The sequence below is a fragment of the Bombus vosnesenskii genome, unplaced genomic scaffold (assembly GCF_011952255.1).
Source record: "Bombus vosnesenskii isolate JDL3184/JDL3185 unplaced genomic scaffold, Bvos_JDL3184-5_v1.1 scf7180000013334, whole genome shotgun sequence".
Lineage (NCBI taxonomy): Eukaryota > Metazoa > Arthropoda > Insecta > Hymenoptera > Apidae > Bombus > Bombus vosnesenskii.
In genome coordinates this window covers 160581-181873 of record NW_022882972.1, presented here as the reverse complement: position 1 = coordinate 181873, position 21293 = coordinate 160581, and the positions used below count along the sequence as shown (strand labels likewise).

Below are 21293 nucleotides of genomic sequence, written 5' to 3'. Positions count from 1 at the left end.
CAGATCTTGATCTGCGCTTTCTATATTTTTGCTAGACCCAAAATATCCCTATACAATGCAAGGAAGAAAGAAGAAATGACTTAGTACGAGCGTAGCGACCAAATAGCACGCATCACATTAATTCATGCTATCAATTTTAGGTTTGTTTTTTACTTTCATATAGAGTTTATTTAATCTACAGCGTGTTTAAAAGTATATAAAGATATTTATTATGCACTGTAGTTTGTTCTGCGTCGTATATTTTGTATTGCACATTTTATTTCATATAGTATACTATTATTGCTGTGATATTGCATTATTAATAGATTGGTTAGCATATTTTCGCATGTATTAGAAATTTAAATTAAGTACAGGTACAGAGTACATACAGCATACAAAGATATACAAAATATCAAAAGTGAGGTTACAGTATTTCAAGGATAAAGTAAATCGATATTTAAGTCCTACTCATTCATAAATCAGTCATATTCATAAATATACAATTTACTTGTACTCATAGGATATTAACATAATTTGTATAATCATCCTCGTGTTAATAAATAAACAATAATACCTAATACATACATATTCTCAACCAATAAATCTTTTAAATATTAATTAAGTTGATAAACCAGGCCACGATCTTACAATCTACACAAAGAAAGTAATATATTGGAAAAAAAGGAACGGAACAAGAAACCGATTCTTACGGCTTTGTATTAATAAAATATCAATATAATTGGTACTATCATCCCCACATTAATAAATAAGCATTAAAACCTAATATTGTCCAAAAATCCAATAAACTTTTTAAATGTCGAATGTTTTCAACTTCATAAGTGAGTCCACGATCTTAAAATTTACACAAGTAAATTAAGAAACAGAAGCTAAGAGAATGGAACAAAAAACCAATTTTTATGACCTCGAAGTAAAAAATCAGACTGTGAATGGTTTCTTGATCTACTCACTGTAGGCTTTTTGCCAATAGCGCTTGCATCGCTGTAGGATGTAACCTTCATGTAAGGACTGGAAGCGGATATCGGCACGGTAATCATTTTTCCGCCCTTCGCTTCTCCACCTTTCTAGCATTCGACGGCCGAAAAAATCGAACGTAAGCCCAGTCACCACGTTCACCGCGGTTGCTTTCCCTCAAACCGAAGATTTGGCACGTTTTCAGGGCCACTTCCGGCGACACGACTTTTCTGGGGAGAACGATGCACGGTCCCCTTCCGGGACGATGACAAAGCGATGCTATTCGAGCGAGTTTATTACGCTTCTCTAATTTCACGTTGATCTGCCAGCAGCTGGACGCGAACAAGTAATCACTGACTCTGATTTATCGTCGAAAGTTTTGTTCATTCACCTGTGACGCTTAATCGAATAAATTTTCTGTTAAATGACGAAAACACGATTTTGCATCTATAAAGATCGTCAGAAACGATTTCAGAAGTTTCTTGCGAAGTTTGGTATATGTCGCCACTGAGTAGAAAATGATTTATTTTCGACCGAACTTGTGCGTCTCCTTTCAAGGCTGTTCACAATCGTAGACTCGTTTCTCCTTCAACGAGCTATATATCACCGAATTCGATCTCGAAATTTCTACAGCGAAGTATTTATAATTGAACTACAAATATTTGCAGTTCTTTTTTAACACTTTTACAGTACATCGAAAGACGCGGGAAATTTAAATTTTTCGCCAAGTTCAATGTTCCAATTGGAGGCCGTTGAAATAACCTTTCTATTTATTCGACGCAATTTCGACTGATTAATCAATATTAGTTCCTCGATTGTAATGTTCAAGTAATTTTTAAGTACTTTAAAATATTCTATGTGGTTTCATTTAGTGTCACTCACAGGTACTTTTAATGAGAGCTCGCGATGCGAACCGTCGCGTCTCAAGACAAGCATTGCACTGATCTAATCGTGGATTAGCGTGCGAACTTTTCTAGTAGAACGAAACGACGTTGTTTTCGAGTTGACGGAACTTCTTGCTTCGGAACTAGTAACACCTTTACCGACGGACGAGCAAACATCGACTGACGCGTAGCGCACTTCGCCGCCTAAGGCCTAAAGACCTAAACAGACGAATGGACCTCTCCATTGGTTGTCGGGCGCTTTCAGGTAACACCAGTGGATTATACTCATGAAAAACGCCGTTAAAAGGGTTTCCGTCATAATTGACTCTCAAGCATTTGTTATCAAACATTTTCTGTCGATATTAATTTATTAAGCTCATAACGTTTATTGCTTCGCATTGTTTACCCCCTATAGATGTTGTCTTCATTTTTCAGACGTCATTTGTTATCACAGGGTATATTATAACATAGTTTACTTTATAAAGATAATCGCCATTAACTCATAAAACATATTTTGTAAATAAAATTTGAAGTTAGTAACAAGATGTCAGTCGAAAAATAATTTAATTTTACAATCTTAAATGTACTTTGTTATGAATGGATCCAATTGCAGGATGCACTTATGTAATGTTGAATCAATAACGATGATCGAAGGTTACTTCTAGATATATTTCTGTTTTCTCCGTGGCAAGTAGTAGCCAGTATGCCACACTCGGTAGTCAAGTGTGAGAGGTTTTTAATAATTCATTACTCTTACGCAGACATCATTGTAAGTTTGTTAAATCATGGATGAAATCACGATGGTTACAATTATAATATAAACCTTCATTGGGAGAAAGAATCATCCGTTAATTGCTGCCTTAAAGTCTGCGTTGAATGCGAATTCATTTTCATATAATATATTGCATTTATACATTTGATTTCACCTTGATAGATTTACGCATCTTAACTACGCATCATTACTTAAACTTATATATAATAAATACTTAAACTTAAAATCAAGCATCGGTAATTTCAAGGACATCTATGAACAAACATTTTTCCTTTTTGCGCGCAAATGTGAAATATTATTATATAAGTCCGTCGTTCCAAAATGTTTAGAAATCACTAAGTCGTAGAATGATGATTTTAAAAATTCTACTTCAACTATTTAATTTGCGAGTTTCTTGGAGCAAATTTACGTTTACATTTTTTATGAAAATAGATAAAAAATATGGTAATAACGCGTGTATCTCTCATTTTTGTCCAACTTAACTAGAATTAAGTGTCTGATAAACAACGATATTTTGGTTACGTCAAGCAATATATATAATTATAGTGCACCTTTGATTACAAACATTCCAGAGGGGCAATTCCGTACGAAAACCTCGATAAGGACGACCAGAACGTACGTGCCTCCTTCAGACACTCGTTTGGATTTTTTTAACGCACGTGCCCGAACACTTACAACATTTTACAAGCTCGTTATTCGTAAGCAATGTGATTTGCAAGTCAAACGAGGCGCATTCGATTGGCAGAGTTTTCATTGCCTCGTTTAATCGGCCATCTTGGAAAATTTAGTTCGCTTTTGTGAAGAAAATATTATAATAAATATAATTTCTTAAATAAAACTTGCGTAACCATATTAACTACTCACATTATAAGAAACAAAGAAAGACAAATTTCGATGTGCACATTGCTAATCTTTTTTTATGTGAACAGTGAAAATCGAATGCTACAAAATTTGTTTGTTGATTCATCATACGCGCTAAATCATCGGTGAAAGATGTATGTTATTTGGGATAGGTTAAAATTTATATGTTTATTATTTCTTGAAGAAATAATATGAGACAGATACTCTTTTAATAGCAGAAGATTAGTTGCCTTGTTTTCAACGATGGATTAACCTGCGACGAAATTATTTCAAGCGGATATTATTGTTTTCATTGTACCGTGCAAGTGATCGCATTTAAGTTATTGTAAACGCCACCAAAACAAGGAGGGCGCTAAAGTATTCTTAGCTAAGCATATAATCCTCTGAAATTCTTATCGCACTTTTTACTTTCATTACAAAAATGGTAAACATTGCCATATTTGAATGTCAATAGAAGTCACCGGTTTTCAAAAGGTACAAATTCTACAATAGAATTCCTTTATACAGAACGGTTATTATTTTCCTTGTTCTACATACATACGTATATTTTACTGATTCTGAGATCATTTGCAATTCAGGTAAGGTTCTACTCTCTCGTGTCTTACATTCAAAAACACACCACCATTTAACCGATCCATAAACGTGTATACACAGTAAGACTGATGGTCTTATCTGTCATAAAGGGATAAGAATAAATTAACGGAATCCTTTATATCCTGAATTATGTCATTTATAGTCTCACTGCTGCTTTTATCCTAGATGCTTCAAAATATAAATATTGTTACTATTATTACAGCACAAGGAAACGTCAGAAAGGAAATAAGAATATGCAGGATTACAGAAAGGATCAAAACACCTGTTACTCTAATGTCTTGAGGATGAAAGATGAAAATTGGCACGAACTTCGAACCTGGCAAACAATTGTTTTATGTATTTAAAAGCGTAGATTCTGCAGTGCTTGCTCTTCATGCTATTTCAGTAATATACATCTTATTGATGCATTAACGTAGGAGGCAGACGTCAGGATTCCAAGTATACACATACCCCTTCTTGTTATCATTCCAATTGAATGCGTGAACATGCGATGCATTAACATAAAATGTTGCTGATTTCTATGTATTTATATCATGTTCGTTATATTCCGTCTTTCTTCGCTATTTAACATTTGCGTTTAATGTTGACCGATCTTGACTCTTCTAGGTCACTACATTCTTTTAATAATTTTGTTTACACAATTATTTTTACATCTTGACTGATGTTCATGTGTCAGAAAATATTTCATTAGCATTAGTCATACTTCTTTTGTAGTAACATTACGTACAACGTTTTTACGTTTTTCTATTTGCAATATTTATATATACATCCTAATCAATATTTTTATTTTCTTGTAGGCTAACAAAAAAAAAATATGCGCAAAATTAAAATAGATGCAATTAACATTATCTGTATGCAATTACAATTATCCAGATCACTCTATGAATCAGACATAGTCTGTTCATAAGACACAAACATTGCTTCTCTTTAACTTTGACGCTTTACCTTCTAATCGTTAAAAATTCGTGGTTCTAGTTACCAAACTAATATACGAAACTCTTCGCGTCATTTTTAAAATTAACTTTTAACTTCCATGCGCGCGAAATTTAAATTACGATTCGACCACCTTCGTGTCAAATTTAAATTAGACAAATCTCAAATGAGGAAAAAATCGCGCAAGTGTAAGAGGAACAAAAAAGGAAAGAAAAAGAGACGAACCATTACGTAACGAAAATTCTACGATAGAAACGTTTTACTTTAACGACATCAAGTGACCTGTTCACCGAATCGAATTTTAATTAGACGCGTTGCTAGCGGGATCGTAAATTACCGTCAAGAAATTGGTCCGCGAAATTTTTCCTTTCTTACACGCGAACGCGTTCGTTAACACGATACCATGTCAGTATGTCAAAGAGGCTTAGGAACTAATGGAACTGTTAATCCACAGAAACGGGAACTTCGTGGAAGAATGAAACCTCTGGAAAGAGAGCGACGCTAATGGCAATAGGGTTAAACCAAAATGGCCTACAATCTTAAGTTCTCTTCAGTTACATTTAAACATGGTTTAAGCCATACTGTTAAATAGTTATATAAATCCATCGATGAAAACTGATTTTGATTACAACTTATATCCAAGCTTTACTGTTAGCTATAATCAAGTTGAAAATACTTCAATATTTTTACAAATCCCTTGATATTTTAATATTATGTTAATTTACTAAAGTTGAAAACGCTTCTTTATAAGCATTTCTTTGACATCTTCATATTAATTAATTCTTTTTTGAAATCTGCAATATTAACCTCCAACTTGAAAGTCCTTCTGTATGCTATTTGTATATTTCGACTAACAAATCTAAAGTTATAACAGAAAAGTGGCCAGCATTAAAATTTGCAATAAAAGGTTATGTACCGTAACCTCCAATTCGAAAGTCCAGTGGTATGCTATTTTCATGTTTCCATTAACAAATCTAAAACTATAACACGAACAAATCCAATACTTAGGTTTGCGATAAAAGGTTATGTACCATAACCTCCAATTCAAAAGATTGTTAGTATGTCTTACGCTAAACACAGTTCAAGAATCCGGTTCGTACCGTTTCACACGTCGCACATGTTTTGCCCGATCGCACCGGTGTTAATGAAAAATAACAAATCGGTCGCGGAGAGGAACCGGTTTATGTCGTTGCGTCACCGAACATCGAGTATTTGTGTCTTTCGATGCAACAGCGATTTTCATTCCAGACAATCGCAACGGTAATTATTGCACGTACCGATGTACTCGCACTCGCATCGACTCCAAGGTCTGTCCCACCCCGCCGCCGTTTCGTCACAGACATTTTTCACGGTCAAATGGTGGGGAGCTTGTTAAACGTCAATTTAACGGATCACATGAGCCGTTTCAGAGTTACCAATCGCTTTCCAATTAAATCAGCTCCTTTAGGTCATTATTTGAAACTGAGAAACGGTTGGTAGCTGAGCGTAAGGAGGATTCGAGAAAACGGGACTTTAAATTTATGCGCAGATAGATACACACGTGTAGGGAATATATGAAACGTTAATCTTGTCATAGTTAACTCATACCGTTCTTTTTTTTTTTTTTTTACTACTAAAAGACAGAAAGAAACGATGACATTCTGAATTTTAGTAATTGGTATTCTATCAAATCTTATTGAATCTCTTGATTAATAAATTTCGATTTAGCCTTGTTCTAGATATATTGATACAGATATACTGATCTAATGGATACGCGCTTTTAGCCTGATTAATAAATTTGAACCGTACAAATGTCTTATTTAATAGAACCGGTATAAATGGAATGAAATGAAAAGCGAGTTTGGTTGTGATAAGTAGTTGGTCTTGTTTTACAATACATCTATCAGAAACACGGCTTTAGCTATAATACCATTCTCGAATTGCACTGGAACTTCCGACTAATAAATATGAAGCATATAAATGTATTATTCGAAAGGAGTGGTATAAATAGAATGGAATAAAAGTCGAGATAAGTGTGGCTGTGATAGATACGAGTTTATGTAGGGTTTACCAATATGGTATAGAACAGTTTAACTGGTAGCAGCCACAGTAACAGTATCCCGAGCTCTCTGGCATTGGAATGCAGTAAGAATACCAACGTGTGCCAATGAACCATGAAAGGTCCTTTCATTTCGTTATCCTATTGTGATTGCATAATTGCGATAATTGCATCCGACAGGATCTTGTTTCAACGAGCAATGACATAGAATCGTTATTTTCCATCTCTCTTAATGGAATAAATATTTTAAGGTGTCTAACTCTTTGATAATGTAATAAAATAACGAAGAATTCAGAACAGATAATTTGGAAAATAATTATTTACTCACTGTCAACATCTTTTGCATTTTTGATATAAAAGATAAGATATACATACCTTTGAGAAAATAGATATTAATAACTGTAAGATGAAAGGGTTAAGAGAAGATGAGAAACATTAATTGGGCAATTGGATAAATACATATGTACTTGTATTCTGATAAAGTCATGTGATGTACTCTGAATAGCATATATTTGTATCCTAATATCATCCCTTTATTTTAAGCTAGAAAATATAGTATTTAACAAATCTCAGATTGACATTGAATCAGTCCAATGATTAAAGAGTTCCGTGATTCGTCTCTCTTGCTCTTAGTTACTCAAAATAGAACCTTCTGATTTACTATATTGTCAACTTCCTCTGATCTCTGTTCTTGGAAAATTATTTCGTTTGCGACCTTCTGAAGAACAGTAGTGATTTTCTGAATTGTTATACTGCTGTTTCATATGAGACAAGAAAATGCAAACCAATGATAAAATCAGAATCGAAATCTGATAATCAGGATGATGTACCTCTTAATAACTGTGGACAATTATTACATTCAAAACTTTAAAAATTCAAAAGTGCAAAAGTATTGAAAGAACCTAAGAATCGAAGAATCGAATTTTTATATTTTGTAAGACGTAGCCTACAGTTTTCATCGCATTATTAAATTAGAAAAGATAAGAACGGTATCTCATTATCAATTTCAGGTAACGCAAAATCGATGAAAGCAACGTCAAATGATTCAAACAATAAGATGTCATCGTTATTGCAGATTGCATTCTCGTCTCGAAGAGAATGCATCAGTCAAGGACACCTCGCTCCAAAGAGGTATTAATCTCAACAATCCCTTCCGCTTTAACGAGCAATAAAGTTTGAAATAATGCAATACCTTCATCTAGCTGATAAGAATCCGGACTGATAACAGCCATAAGAAAAAGGTTCCTCAGCTCTTTACGTCAGCCTTAGTAATCTAAATTTTCGCTTTAAATTCATTCGAAATTTATTCAACATGGTCGATTCTTCCTGGCTTGAATTCATTAAACTGTAAGATTAATAGCTTTGATTATGTCCAGTATTCTTAATTATCAATCTGTTACGCAAAGAGCTTAATTGCAACCTCAGAAAAATATTCTACAAGGGAAAAGCACTGTATCAAAAAAGTATAATTAGGTTAATAGAACATAATTAAATAATTTGCCTAATTACGATATTATGATAGAGTATAACGTAACTAAAATTCTAGGAAAATGCTGCCTGAATATCCCAGTAAATTTTTTTCACGTAGTTTAACCACTTTCAGGTTTTATCTAAATTTTACGAGACTACTGTAATCATCCTATTACATTCCCCCTTTTTGAACAAATAGTAAATGTACCGTGTTTTCTTGTTTCGTGTAACCGAGTCACCCCTTGCACGCTAATTAAACCCCTACCGCCAACTTTACCGTACGTACCTATGAACGTGTTATATATCTTTTTGCAACGTGGCGCGGCGAGGAATTTACATTTCTCACAGTAGGGTTCGGTACATTTTCTTCGGTTCATCTTATGTTCTGTTATAACCTTGTTTCAATTTAAGATAATAGAGATTTTGTTTTTTTCGTCAAAATTAAATTTGAATTCAAATTCAAAGATTTAAAAATTCGGTAATTCAAATATTTCAATATTCAAAAATTTGAATTTGCGATCAAGTATGATATCAACAGTATTGGATATACAAAGATTCGTTTCTTACGAAATTGATTTATTCCCTATTTTCGAAAATCTTGTATCTATAGCGTCTTATTCTTGTTACCTTATTATTATACAGGGTGGTTGGTAACTGGTGGTACAAACGGAAAGGGGGTGATTCTACGCGAAAAAAGAAGTCGAAAATATAGAATAAAAATTTTTCGTTTGAGGCTTTGTTTTCGAGAAAATCGACTTTGAAGTTTCGCTCGGTACGCGTGCACTTTATCACGTCTCGTTATAACGGTCCTCACTGTAGATTTTAAAAAAAATTAAAAAAAAAAGAAAATTAAAAAAAATTTTTATTTTATATTTTCGACTTCTCTTTTCGCGTAGAATCGCCCCCTTTCCGCTTATACCACCAGTTACAAACCACCCTGTATATTACGAACTTATCGCATTATTATAACCTTAAAAACTTTGTTGCGTTAAGAAACGATACTCATTTTATAAATCCTACAGAATTTAATCGATATTTGAACTTAGTACAAAGAAGAAGATTAAAAATTATACTAGACGTTACTAATAATTTTCTTATTAAATATTATTAACTTATCAACTGAGAAACGAAGTATTTTATCGAATACAATACAACCGATAAGAATAAAGAAATTGATACAAAGAACATCAATCATTTTCTGATATACCAGGTTATTCTCTTTTTCAATTATTTGAAAATATAATGACACGAAAATAAAAAAGCAACAAAAATAATCTTAACATATTTGTTTATATGGTCTTTGATACCTATTACTGCGCTCTATTGGAATGTGACAATAGTTCGGTGAGAAGAATCAATATCGTTAACGAATCGATAAATCGGCGATAACGGGTCGAACGTTCAATAGGTTAGGCGTAGTTTTTTCGGTTCGTTTCCATTGTTTTCGCTACGACTGATTGTCGTTGTTTTCTCACGACGCACGGCTCTGTTTCTACGTTATTAACCCTCTTCTTTTGCCACGTCCTCGTTTGAAGCCGACCAAGTACCGTCGAGTGGCGTCTTTTAATGGCGTGTACTCGACCGCCGACAATCTTAACACGCGGAGAAGTCGTAGAGAGAAAGAGAGAGAGAGAGAAAGAGAGAGAAGGAGGGAGAGAAGAAAAAACGTGTTCGGTTGCCGTGCAACGCTAATGATAACGCGCCATGCGTCAGGCGTTTTATCGGCTCTTTATTAATTTCGGTTAATCTGGCATGCTCGTTATTGATAACAAGGGGGTGAAGTTTCTGGTTCCAAACGTATTTCTTCAAAGGGAATGGTGAAAACTGAAAAGAAGAGATACAGTTAATTGCTGCAGTTTTATATTTAAATTTATGTCCTCTTGAACATTGAAATTACCGAATTTTTGGATTTTTTGATCTTCGAATTTTTAACCTTTGAATTTCCGAATTCTTGAAACGCAAGGATAGCTTTGATGTGGAATAGGTTGACGAAACATTAAACTTACAAATTGCTCCTTTATAAAAGATCTTTCTCTTATAAAGATCGTTTCTCAAGTGTGATCTTCAATTGCATAGGATGTTTCGAAATATGTATATACTATAGATAGCATCATTATTGTCTTGTGCAATAAATCTTAGACGATCGTTATCAAACTTTTAACTAAGTGTATGTACAATAAAAAAGATTACATTGAGTTAATCTCGATTTAAGTCACGTCCTACTATTTTAAATTTAATTTAAGTGATTTAAATAATAGAAGATTTTACTTAGATTATTTCGAAGTATTCGAATTTAAGATAACAATAAAGAGTATTGTGACACGTAATGGGTAATTTTAACTGCCTACTCTTATTATTAACGGAGGTACTATACATTCATTGCACAGAGTGCGATAAGGGCCAAAAGTCAACGATACAATTGACCACGCGGTCGTATGTTTCCAAGAAATGTCCTTCGAGTTATGGAACAAATGTCAGCCATCGTTTGAAATTAAAATAAGGAACCTCTCTGAGATACTTTTGTTTACTGAATTCTAGTGCGTGATCATTTGATTGCTTGATATCAAAATGACCTCCACAAATTGTCACTACCGTAATCGTCATTTTATTAAGACTAATACAAAAATTCGTATTTCCAACATTAAAAATTAGAATTACCATCTAAGTGTATATCTTCCACAGAAATAAATTTCAAATTCGAATTTTTATATTCAACTAATTTCCTATTGGTAGAAACGTTTACTTCTACCCCATACATAACCTTAAACTTGTACAACAAAAGTAAAGTTATCAACGCGATTCATTCGATACATCTCATCCAATTACATTCTATGTATCTATTAAGAACGATCAATCTTTGCATTTCAAAGTGACTAAAATTTATTTACTATAGATACGAGTTGCTTATTTTTTCAATTTCGTCGTAATACAGTTTGGTCTATCTGCGTGACGTCAAAGCTTAGAACGACAAAGTACGAGAGAGAAGATTCTCTCTTATCTTTGTACGTTTTTTCACGTACGCTAAACATATAAATCGATTGGCCGCGTTTCAGCCGAGGAATAAATATTGTTCGATGGTTTATGTTGCACATCGTTCGTCTTTCGACTACGAAATGTATCCCCGCCGAAAATAGAATCACGTATCTATACGTGCATAGGCGTGAGTGCATCGTGCGCGTTACGTCGTTACGTAATCGGTGCACGTGTACAACGAATGCCGAAACGGGGGAAATGATCGAAATCCCAGTAGTTTGCGCGTGCACCCGTTTTGGCACCTTCCCGGCAATCCAAGTACAATCATTTCTTGGATCACTGGCAGAAACGTAGGAGCTCGTTAGCACGAATTCAACACTCATACGGCCATCGAGGCTTTTTCGAGAATAATTCGTTTTCCACTAATTTTTCTTCTTTATTGTTCGCAAGACTAAAATCACTGATATTCCTTGAACATTTCTCTAATATCTGTATCTGATTAATTCTGATTAACTGTTTATAACATGTTTAGATTTACGCGAATACCACAATGATACTACACATGTTCTTCAACCCAAAAGTAGTCTTTAATAGTCTCGTTACTGATGCGACTATAAATAAATAAATAAAGAGAAGAATATGTAGATAGCCATTTGTTTCTTGAGTACTGAATATTAATCGTATAGTTATACAGGGTGGTTGGTAATTGATGGTTCAAGCGGGGTGATTCTACGCGAAAAAAGAAGTCGAAAATATAGAATAAAAATTTTTCGTTCGAGGCTTTGTTTTCGAGAAAATCGACTTTGAATTTTCGCTCGGTACGCGTGCACTTTATCGCGTCTCGTTATAACGGATCTCACTGTAGATCGTTGTCTCGATGGAAAAATTAGAAAAAAAAAAAATGTTTATTTTATATTTTCGACTTCTTTTTTCGCGTAGAATCACCGCTTGTACCAACAGTTACCAACCACCCTGTATAATGAAATTAGGAAATTAATAAAAAGTTAGAGTTGACTAGTTTGATTTCTGAAAGGTTCGTGTATGGCAAATTCAATCTCATAGAAAAACGTAGCACACGCCAGTTCAAAACTCATCTTCTAAAGTTTCATTATAAAATATCACTTTTTTCCAGAAGAAAATTACCTACGAAAACCGATTTAACCTTTCACGAGAGTACCGTCAAATATTTTTACGTGCGCCTGGAGCGCTTTTTAAAAAATATTCGCTGGACGTCACAACCAATTTCGCCATATTTTCGCCCGGTTCTCAGGAATTAATGCCAGCGGTACTTGCACACTGCTTTTATTATTTTTTTACGAGATACAGAGGCTCGTTGGGTGGTGCAATTTATCGTCGTGCTCTGTGTATTACCGGCCAACGCGTAACTTATGGCGATTAAAATATGTCACGCGAGATTACATGCTCCTGCATGCTCATCTATACTTGCCTACTCTCGTACGTGTTGCACTTGAAAATATTTTCATTTTGTCACGTTTATCTCGGCTTCCTCTCGCGATAAAAATAGGACATTCATTCCATTTCTGCGACTACATACATATATACATAGAAATACTTCTCAATGCATTGATAAGCGGTTATCCAGAAATATCAAAAAAAGAAATGTCTATTTCTCAGTCGATAAATAGACACATTAGAAGATCATTAAAGATAATCCGTACAAATGCTTAGAAATGTGATAAGTAGAGATGTAAATGTTGATTTATCTCCGTAATTATGATAATACTAGCGATGTTGATATCCGTAATTTGTAAATAGTTTACTTTTTTATCGACAATTTCACAATATTAATTTTCTCTGACGTCGACTGATGTCATCATAGTATCTGTTGAAGAAATCGCTAATGCACGTAACCAGTATTCGTAAAGTTATGAATAAATACGCTCGATTAATACAATACCGTTACCACGATCTCATGACGACCGCTAAAACATATGTGGAAGTAAATATCTTTGAGGAATTCCAATGTCACGTAACTACGACATTATAATTTGCTATATATCAGCAGCTCTATGGATTAAATGCAATGTAAGGACACTGTAAAGTATCGATAACTTTGCACAACAAGCGATCAACATGGCGCTCCAATTTCGTCACGGAATTAAAGTTTTAGATCTGTATCGACATGTATCGATCTGTGTCGAGCAATTGGACAGCGTCCATCGATCTTTCAATACATTTAGCACATCGATTCTCAACCCGTGTCCCCTGGACAAGATAAAAGTCGGTGATAAATAACAATGATATCGAAACGAAATTATTTTTTTAAATCCACTTAAAATTTCTATGCTCTTTCGAAACATACAAAGTGCTCCAAACTTTTCTTATTTATACTCATTCTAACATTTCACAATGTTTAGATAGAAGAAATTGGAACGCTCTGTATACAATTCTGTCTGGATTTTTATTTACCTTATCGCCATAATATTGAACACGTTTAAGAATTTAATCTGGGTCCTATTGCGCAATTGGACTAATATTATATCTACTAGCGAAATCTTTGAAGTCAGAAGTTACAAGTTATCCGTACTAATAAATTCTCTTACATAACAGCAACAAGTTTGTTAATGAAACATACGAAGCTCTGTACAAATAAATTTTACAACTTACAAATCATTTGTAATTTATCAATTTAATAATACCATTAGTTGATAGACCTAAGATACACATATAGACAGTGTGTGCCAAACATAGAAATATAAAGATAGAGTACGCGAATCATATGTTACGAGTCATATGTGTAAGTGAATGCGATACGGGAATAGAAAGAGAACGCCACATGGAGTCCCCTTCTGTCCTTGTCTAATCAGGCATGTACGCTAACGACACTGACGCTGCTCGTTGATCGGTGTTACACATATATATTTACTGTATACGAACGTGTATGCGTTATTAGACAAGGACACAAGGGGTCTCTATGCACCATTTTCTTTCTATTTCTACATCACTTTCTTATGCTATACATATATATATATACTAACGCGGTCTCTCTTTCTCTTTCTAACAGATATTCGTTCGCAATAGATAGGAAAGAAAACAGAGACGTCGTTATTTATCTCTATCTTTCTTTCAAAGAGGTTCATTTTCTCAACAAGTCATTTGCGATCTATACTTCTTATACCTATGGTTTGTGTAGTAAAATGATATCAAGATAAAAGTTAAACGTCCGTGCATTCTGATCGGCGTTGATACAAGTTTCTCTGGCTTTTAAATTCGAAATGACCGTTATTACAACGTTCACGGTGAACGGACGTAAAGGGTCTCCAAGATGGCGGTCTTTTGCAAACGTCATTCAAACTAATCTCCTATTAATTCAATCTAGATTCCGTGGTACGCGATACTATGCGCTTAAATGTAAATCCACGAAGCTTAACAAGAAATTCATGGTCAACCAGGAGTGTCCCACTTCCCGGCAATGTTCAGCGCACATGTCGACGTGGGCGTGCAAGCATAACACCGAACATTCCTCGTAAGAGCAGCAACGCGTAGCGCGCCACTTTGCCGAACAAAGATGTAAATTCGAGAATCGTTGCACATAATATGGCGCGAAGATCCTAAGAGACTTGGTAAAATGAAACAAACGGCGAAAATAATAAGTCAATCGAGGTACTTGTTTAAAAAAAAAAGCGGCGAGAATTTTCGATGGCAATTTTAAATCAGCAATTTTGCGATAAACTTGTCGAGGTATATTAATTACTGTAGATAAGATATTCAATGAGGAAACTATCTATCTATACTTCCTTACATAAGAATCGACCTGAAGTAGCAATTAGGTAGATTATCTTGTTTACGCATTTTTATGTTTTAAATACTATCGTGGTGAAAACAAAAGGACCTTTACCTATCATAGATCATAAATTATTCATAATGCATATAAAAGATCTTACAGTATATACATCTTTATACTGTAGAAAGCATAAGAATAGAATTTTATAACGTATCTATTAGTATATTAGAATAAATATATCATTACTATATATTGTAATAATATAAGATATAAATACTATGCAATTTTAATATGAAATAAAACAGAAATGTGTGAATTTTTTAGTAGTCGCCATCTTTCGGTATTTTTAGCTATTACGAGAGATGGTGTCCCTGACTGTGTCAATACATTCGGACAACACGGTGTTGGTACATTTGGTAACACGAGCATACACGTTCCTACTAATTGCCTTACAACGTTACACCTCGAAAATTGTATGGACACATCGATCCCTTATCTGTCAGACATGTAGGCGTACGAACTTGATACCAGAAATTCTCGGTACAAGCTGCCATATATATAGCGTATTATTTGAATAAATAACGACGCAATAATATAGGCGTATGTTTGCTTCGGTATCTATTATGTGCTTTTATCGGTCAATATCTATTTGTTACAATATTCGTCGTGTTAACGTAACAAATACTAGCAAAGTTTCTCTTTAATTAATTAGAGTAAAATTAACAGATAATAATAGAGTAAGATATCGTTTTTTAGAATTATTTCCTAAACTTTCACTTATTTTTAGTTCACTTCCAAAAAGGAGAGTTTAAGATGACTCAAGATGATTCATCCGGAAGAGTGGTTGGTTAGCAACGCGAAGCAGCGTCTGCGATTTTCGTCAAATTCCTCTAAGTATACCAATTTTCAACGCGATCATAAATTTATGGAGTATTAATGTCCAAATCGATTCTATTATCTCTATATCTATTATCAGTCATGTTGCCAACTAAATGTTCCCATTTTACGGTAAACGGTTCGTGACTTACCTATACGACAGTTGGCGTGGTACGGTGTTTCTACAAAATAGTATACACAATATTCCCGATGAAGTTTCGCGCGGATCCTGGAACCACTTAATGGGAACAGTGAAAACACACAATCACTAGATCACGATCCGATAACTTCGCGAAGTTCACGAACGGATCCGATGCCATTCGTGTGACGGGAGCTAATGGTTGCGAGATGATACCCGTAACGATCGTTAAGGACAAACTTAATAATAGTAGCCGGATATTTACTATAGATCGCGAGTCGTCCAATTGGCCGGTCGAAGACGAATTCATGACTGGCGGCCACTTTGTGAATATATCGCGAGCATCGAGCCAAAATCGTCGGACAAAACACAGATTCACGGCCTATGAAAGGTATACGATATACACTGTAAAGAATGGTAACGTACTCATATAAATGCAAATATCTTGTAGATACGTATATCTTGATAAAGTATCGGCACCTTATCGGATCACTTAAAAAGAAAGTAGGATACTTCTGGCCAATTCCGAGTGTCTCTATTCTACATTGAGTATGAATGAGATAATGGTATTTGACACATTTGTTTATTTTACATATAGTGATTCGTGAAAATATTTGAGTACTTGCAATAGACAACTTTGGTGAATATGCTACATAATATTGTAATATATATTATATGATATTTATTAGTATATTATTTATAATCTTTGAAACCTCAGAAACATTTTAATGAAACACAGTTATCATAAATAAAATTTCAAATTAATTAAAAAATGTATATAGAAGTACAGTATATATATTTAACATAAACAAATGCTTCATAAAAAATTAGTATACAGAATGAATAATTGCTTCAAACATGCATATAATTAACGGTAAAAATGGCTTATTAACACAATGAACTGTAGCTTCTATGTGTAGCTAAAAATATATTCATGATAATTATAATTATTACAGTGCTAGTAGAACTTCAAAATGTTTTATTTAATATACTAATATATATACCGGAGAAGAGTCAGGACAGGGTTGTGGACGTTTGATAGGCCTCCCTTGGAGTTGGCCAGCGTTGTGTTATAACGAAGGTACAGAAGGCTGATACTACGAGTATGAACACTACCGATTCGACAATCAACAGCGGCGATTAGGCACTCGCGACACTAGTGATAATGGTTTCGATAACGAACCGGTCAACGGGAGGATAGATATACTTGCTCTAACTCAAACGTGTACTACTCACTCCTCGTAAGGCGCTACTCTCTTCGTCGATGAGATCTCAAGGAAGAACGAATTTTCGTCCCAATGACGCTACCGAGGCCAACTATGGTGGGGTGTCTAAGTACACAAGATCCTCGGATCGACGTCGCTGTCGATTGGTCGATTTCAGACAAAAGCTGCCTGTCCGTTTGCACAAATCTTAATTGCCGAAAGCCCCAGGTTTTATAGCGGGTCCTCGGGCTAACCAGACTTGTACTGTGTACAACATCAGGTATTCATTGTCCGAAGGAACCGTTGGCATGTGTTTTACTGTCTAGTACCTCTATGGGTATTTCCTTTAATGAGGGTCATAACATCACTCCGCACCTTTGTTAGACGGAGTGCCCGTCCCATTGACCGCGGCTACGTTCGACGGCTGATGGTCGCCTTGAGCCCATGCTTATTATCACAAATCGTAAACAAGTACAATTGGGCAGAATGACGGCAAACTGTTTAATTGCAACTGTAAATTTTAATTACGATTTTACGGATTTTCCCGGAATTCCAGGGGAAGGTCCGGTGTCCTTCCATCTCCGACATATATAAACGTAGATACTCACCAAAATATTGTTCAAATACTTTCATGAGCCAATGTATAATGCGTTACTGGAAAGATGACTAGTGCAAGGAATACGGGTCTGGTATATAATACCAGAGAAACTTATTTCACTAAGTCAGTTTCAATGAATGGTGGGATTAGCGACGGCCAGTTAACAAAGCAAAACCCTGACCAGTTAACGTAGCACTATTGTACACTGTATACGGTTGCGTGGGTGCAACCTGTGCACGCACGAGGGAATTACCGCTCGCCTGGAACTGCTCTTGTCGTGCTTCTTAATCGGCAATTAAGATTATGCAATCTTCGAGATAATTTATTGTTTGAAATGTATCTAATTAAAATAATGACGCGAGTAACATAATACTGATGAAATTACGTGATTATATTGTTAACGTGACGAGAGGAATATATGAAGAAAAGCTGGGGAAATTCTTATACTGTAAGATACGAATGTAAATCTCTAGGATGGTGAGATTTTATCCACTTGAATGATTTGAATGATTTGATATTCAATGATATTATTGAATGTTCCGAGGATTTGTAACTTTCAAATTTCTATAGTTAATATCATAATGCAATGAAGCAAATTTTTATTAATTCTAGAGTGATATATACATAGTAATTATATAGTTCAAATATAGCTTATACATACTTGCCTATTTCTTAACATGGTAACAAGAGAAATAATACCGTGATATAGAACATGCTTTTTCTGTGATAGATTGGAAAAAGTAGTTGAAGAACAAACGAAAACGAAGATTCTGTTTGAAGACAGTGTTTTATCGGTAAATTACCAATTTACCAATATTACATAGAATAGATAAGGATAAATGCCTATGAAAATTGAAAGGTCCTTTTATAACCAATACTTAATTTTTACTATGATCAATACTATAAATTTATAATTCTTGTAATTCTTTGCTGATATTCCAATACAATAGTGACGTAATTAGAGTATTATGACACTAGAGGTCGTCGAACTCGGAGCATCACTTTCCATTTGCACATTGCTTAACTGAACATTGCAAAATTGAGACTATGCGAATAATTTCCCGAAAATTCGCATTAAAGAAGTTAACGAAGCAAAACTTCAGAAAGGAAATCTAATATCTCTCGTTTTCATCGGTATTATTAGAATTTCGCGAATATGTAACATGATAGCAGAAATATTTTCTCTGTCGATAAAAGAATCTACTTTTGAACGAGCACAATACGTCGTTTACTTTATCGTATACTTTATGAAAACAAATGAAACAGTTTTGACATGGATAAACACCTTCGTAAAAATATGTATCGAAAGAAGAAAAACAGAAAATATAAACTATAGCCTTTCGAATTTTTGTGACTTGTATGTTTTAGATTGAATTTTAAGGTTTTAGATTCTGTAAGTAATAAAACGCAACAAAATAAACCAATTTTCCGCGCAAAGGAATTCCGAGGAGTTCAGGAAATACAATCGAGTCTCGCGGACGTTAAAAAATATCATGTTAAGTAACTCTAATTGTAGACGTAATTTATTGGTCGAGCAACCTCAAGAAAGTTACTGTTGCGTTGAAAACAATTGCTTTTTACTTTACGAATGTTGCCAATGTTTCTTAACGATATAACCTTTGGAACCTTACCTATCACAATAATTTGTAAATAATTATTTGATAAATAATTTTTATGTAGCAAGAAGAAAATTATAAAGTAAACGTAGAAATTCATTATGGAGTTAAGATAACGATGTTTGTTTACATAACGGCGTAACGTTGTTCATGGTACAGGTTTGGTATCGACATAACTAGATTGTGGCTTTTTATGCAAATCAAGACTTCTGTGAAATAATTCTTTTAACAATTCTGTAATTATTATGGAACGCAATTTATTTAACAAATATTTTGCATGGGTTATTAGTGATGCACGCGGCTTGATGACAAGTTACAAAATTGAAGCAGCACGAAATCTATTAAATCCGAAATTTTCCAACTGAACTTCATTTATGTATCTGTATTTATCATTCTATTTGTACAATACAAAATTCTAATATAATATTAAACATACATAAGTCCATATATCTATTAATTGCAGATATAATGCAGTAACATATAGACTGCAGTTATTTATGCAACTTTATATTTTGATAAACAGTTACAATTAGAGAAATGGAACTTAAGCAGAATCTACTAACTACTAGATATTATAAGTACTCTGAATATTTTACATATTTTTCTATATTATGTGTATTCTGACACCCTTACATTTCTTGTGAGTGTATAAAAATCCGCAGTCTAGTAATATTACAAGGAACTAAATTTTTGAATGTTTATACATCGGCGGACCTAACCTAAATTTTAATCAGTGTTTGCCATTTCACTTACCCCTATGATTTGGCGCCAGGATAATACCGCTTTCTCTGTAGACGCCTGGTCGTCCTGTTGTATTGACACAAATGTTCTAGCATCTACCGTTCACCATCCCACTCCTTCCACGACATTCTCGTGTCGGCCGCGCAAACGTTCAAGCGTCGAACAAACACGCGATAATTCGTTTTTACCGAATTGCGCGTTTGCGATCGACTTCTATCTGAAGAAATGCACATTACAAAGCAGACCGAGCTCAGACAACGACGTTCACTGATCGACACCGGTGTCACGAATGCGACTTGCTTTTGTTTATTCTCTTCGAGCGCCGTCAGCAGGTGGCGCGCGAGAGAGTGGGGGAAACTATTAATAACAATCGGTGTTTAAATCTGGATATCGAAATTATATTTACTTAAATCAGGCTTTCAATACCATGAAAAATTTCAATTTATATTGATGTTTAAATTAAAGTTTTTTGATAATTTCAATACTGTGAAAATTCAAATTATGGCGGCGGTTGATTCGATTTACTCGATTACTTAACACAGTTATTGAGAGACATAAGAGTGCGTTTTTTGGACACTGTTGATAGTGAGCAGGACGTGTGTAAATATGGGTTTTAATACGTTCTTCTCATACTTGACCTTGTCGATATCACATTATATATCGTGATTCAAAGTATTCGAATACTCTTAAAAACTTATATTTGCAATAAATGTCTTGTAACTTCTATATGCATTTTCGAATTGATTTCAAATTTTGCTACTATAATAACGATATTTGTCTCATTACAGTGCTAACGAAATTAAAAAAAAAAAATGTCGGTTAATGCACATAATATACTCATACAAAGTTTCTGTAGAAAGTATTCAAATACTTTTGTGAATCAGTGTACTGTTAAGA

General features: G+C 34.3%; 1 protein-coding gene across 3 annotated transcripts in view; it reads right to left on the bottom strand.

The window, feature by feature from the left end:
• The window catches only part of LOC117235924 (TBC1 domain family member 1), a 39198-nt gene extending 18499 nt beyond the window's left edge, over nt 1-20699 (bottom strand). Inside the window, exon 1 of one of the 3 annotated variants that reach the window (XM_033498413.1) lies at nt 20409-20699. Coding sequence is in view for 1 of the 3 variants with exons in the window: in XM_033498411.1 (XP_033354302.1) it covers nt 948-1034 (87 nt within the window). In the remaining 2 variants the exon portion in view is untranslated. Of the gene's footprint in view, nt 1-947; nt 1987-16249; nt 16445-20408 lie in introns of those variants that run through there. The other 2 variants (XM_033498414.1, XM_033498411.1) reach the window with 2 other exon arrangements.
• Nucleotides 20700-21293: the final 594 nt, after the last annotated feature.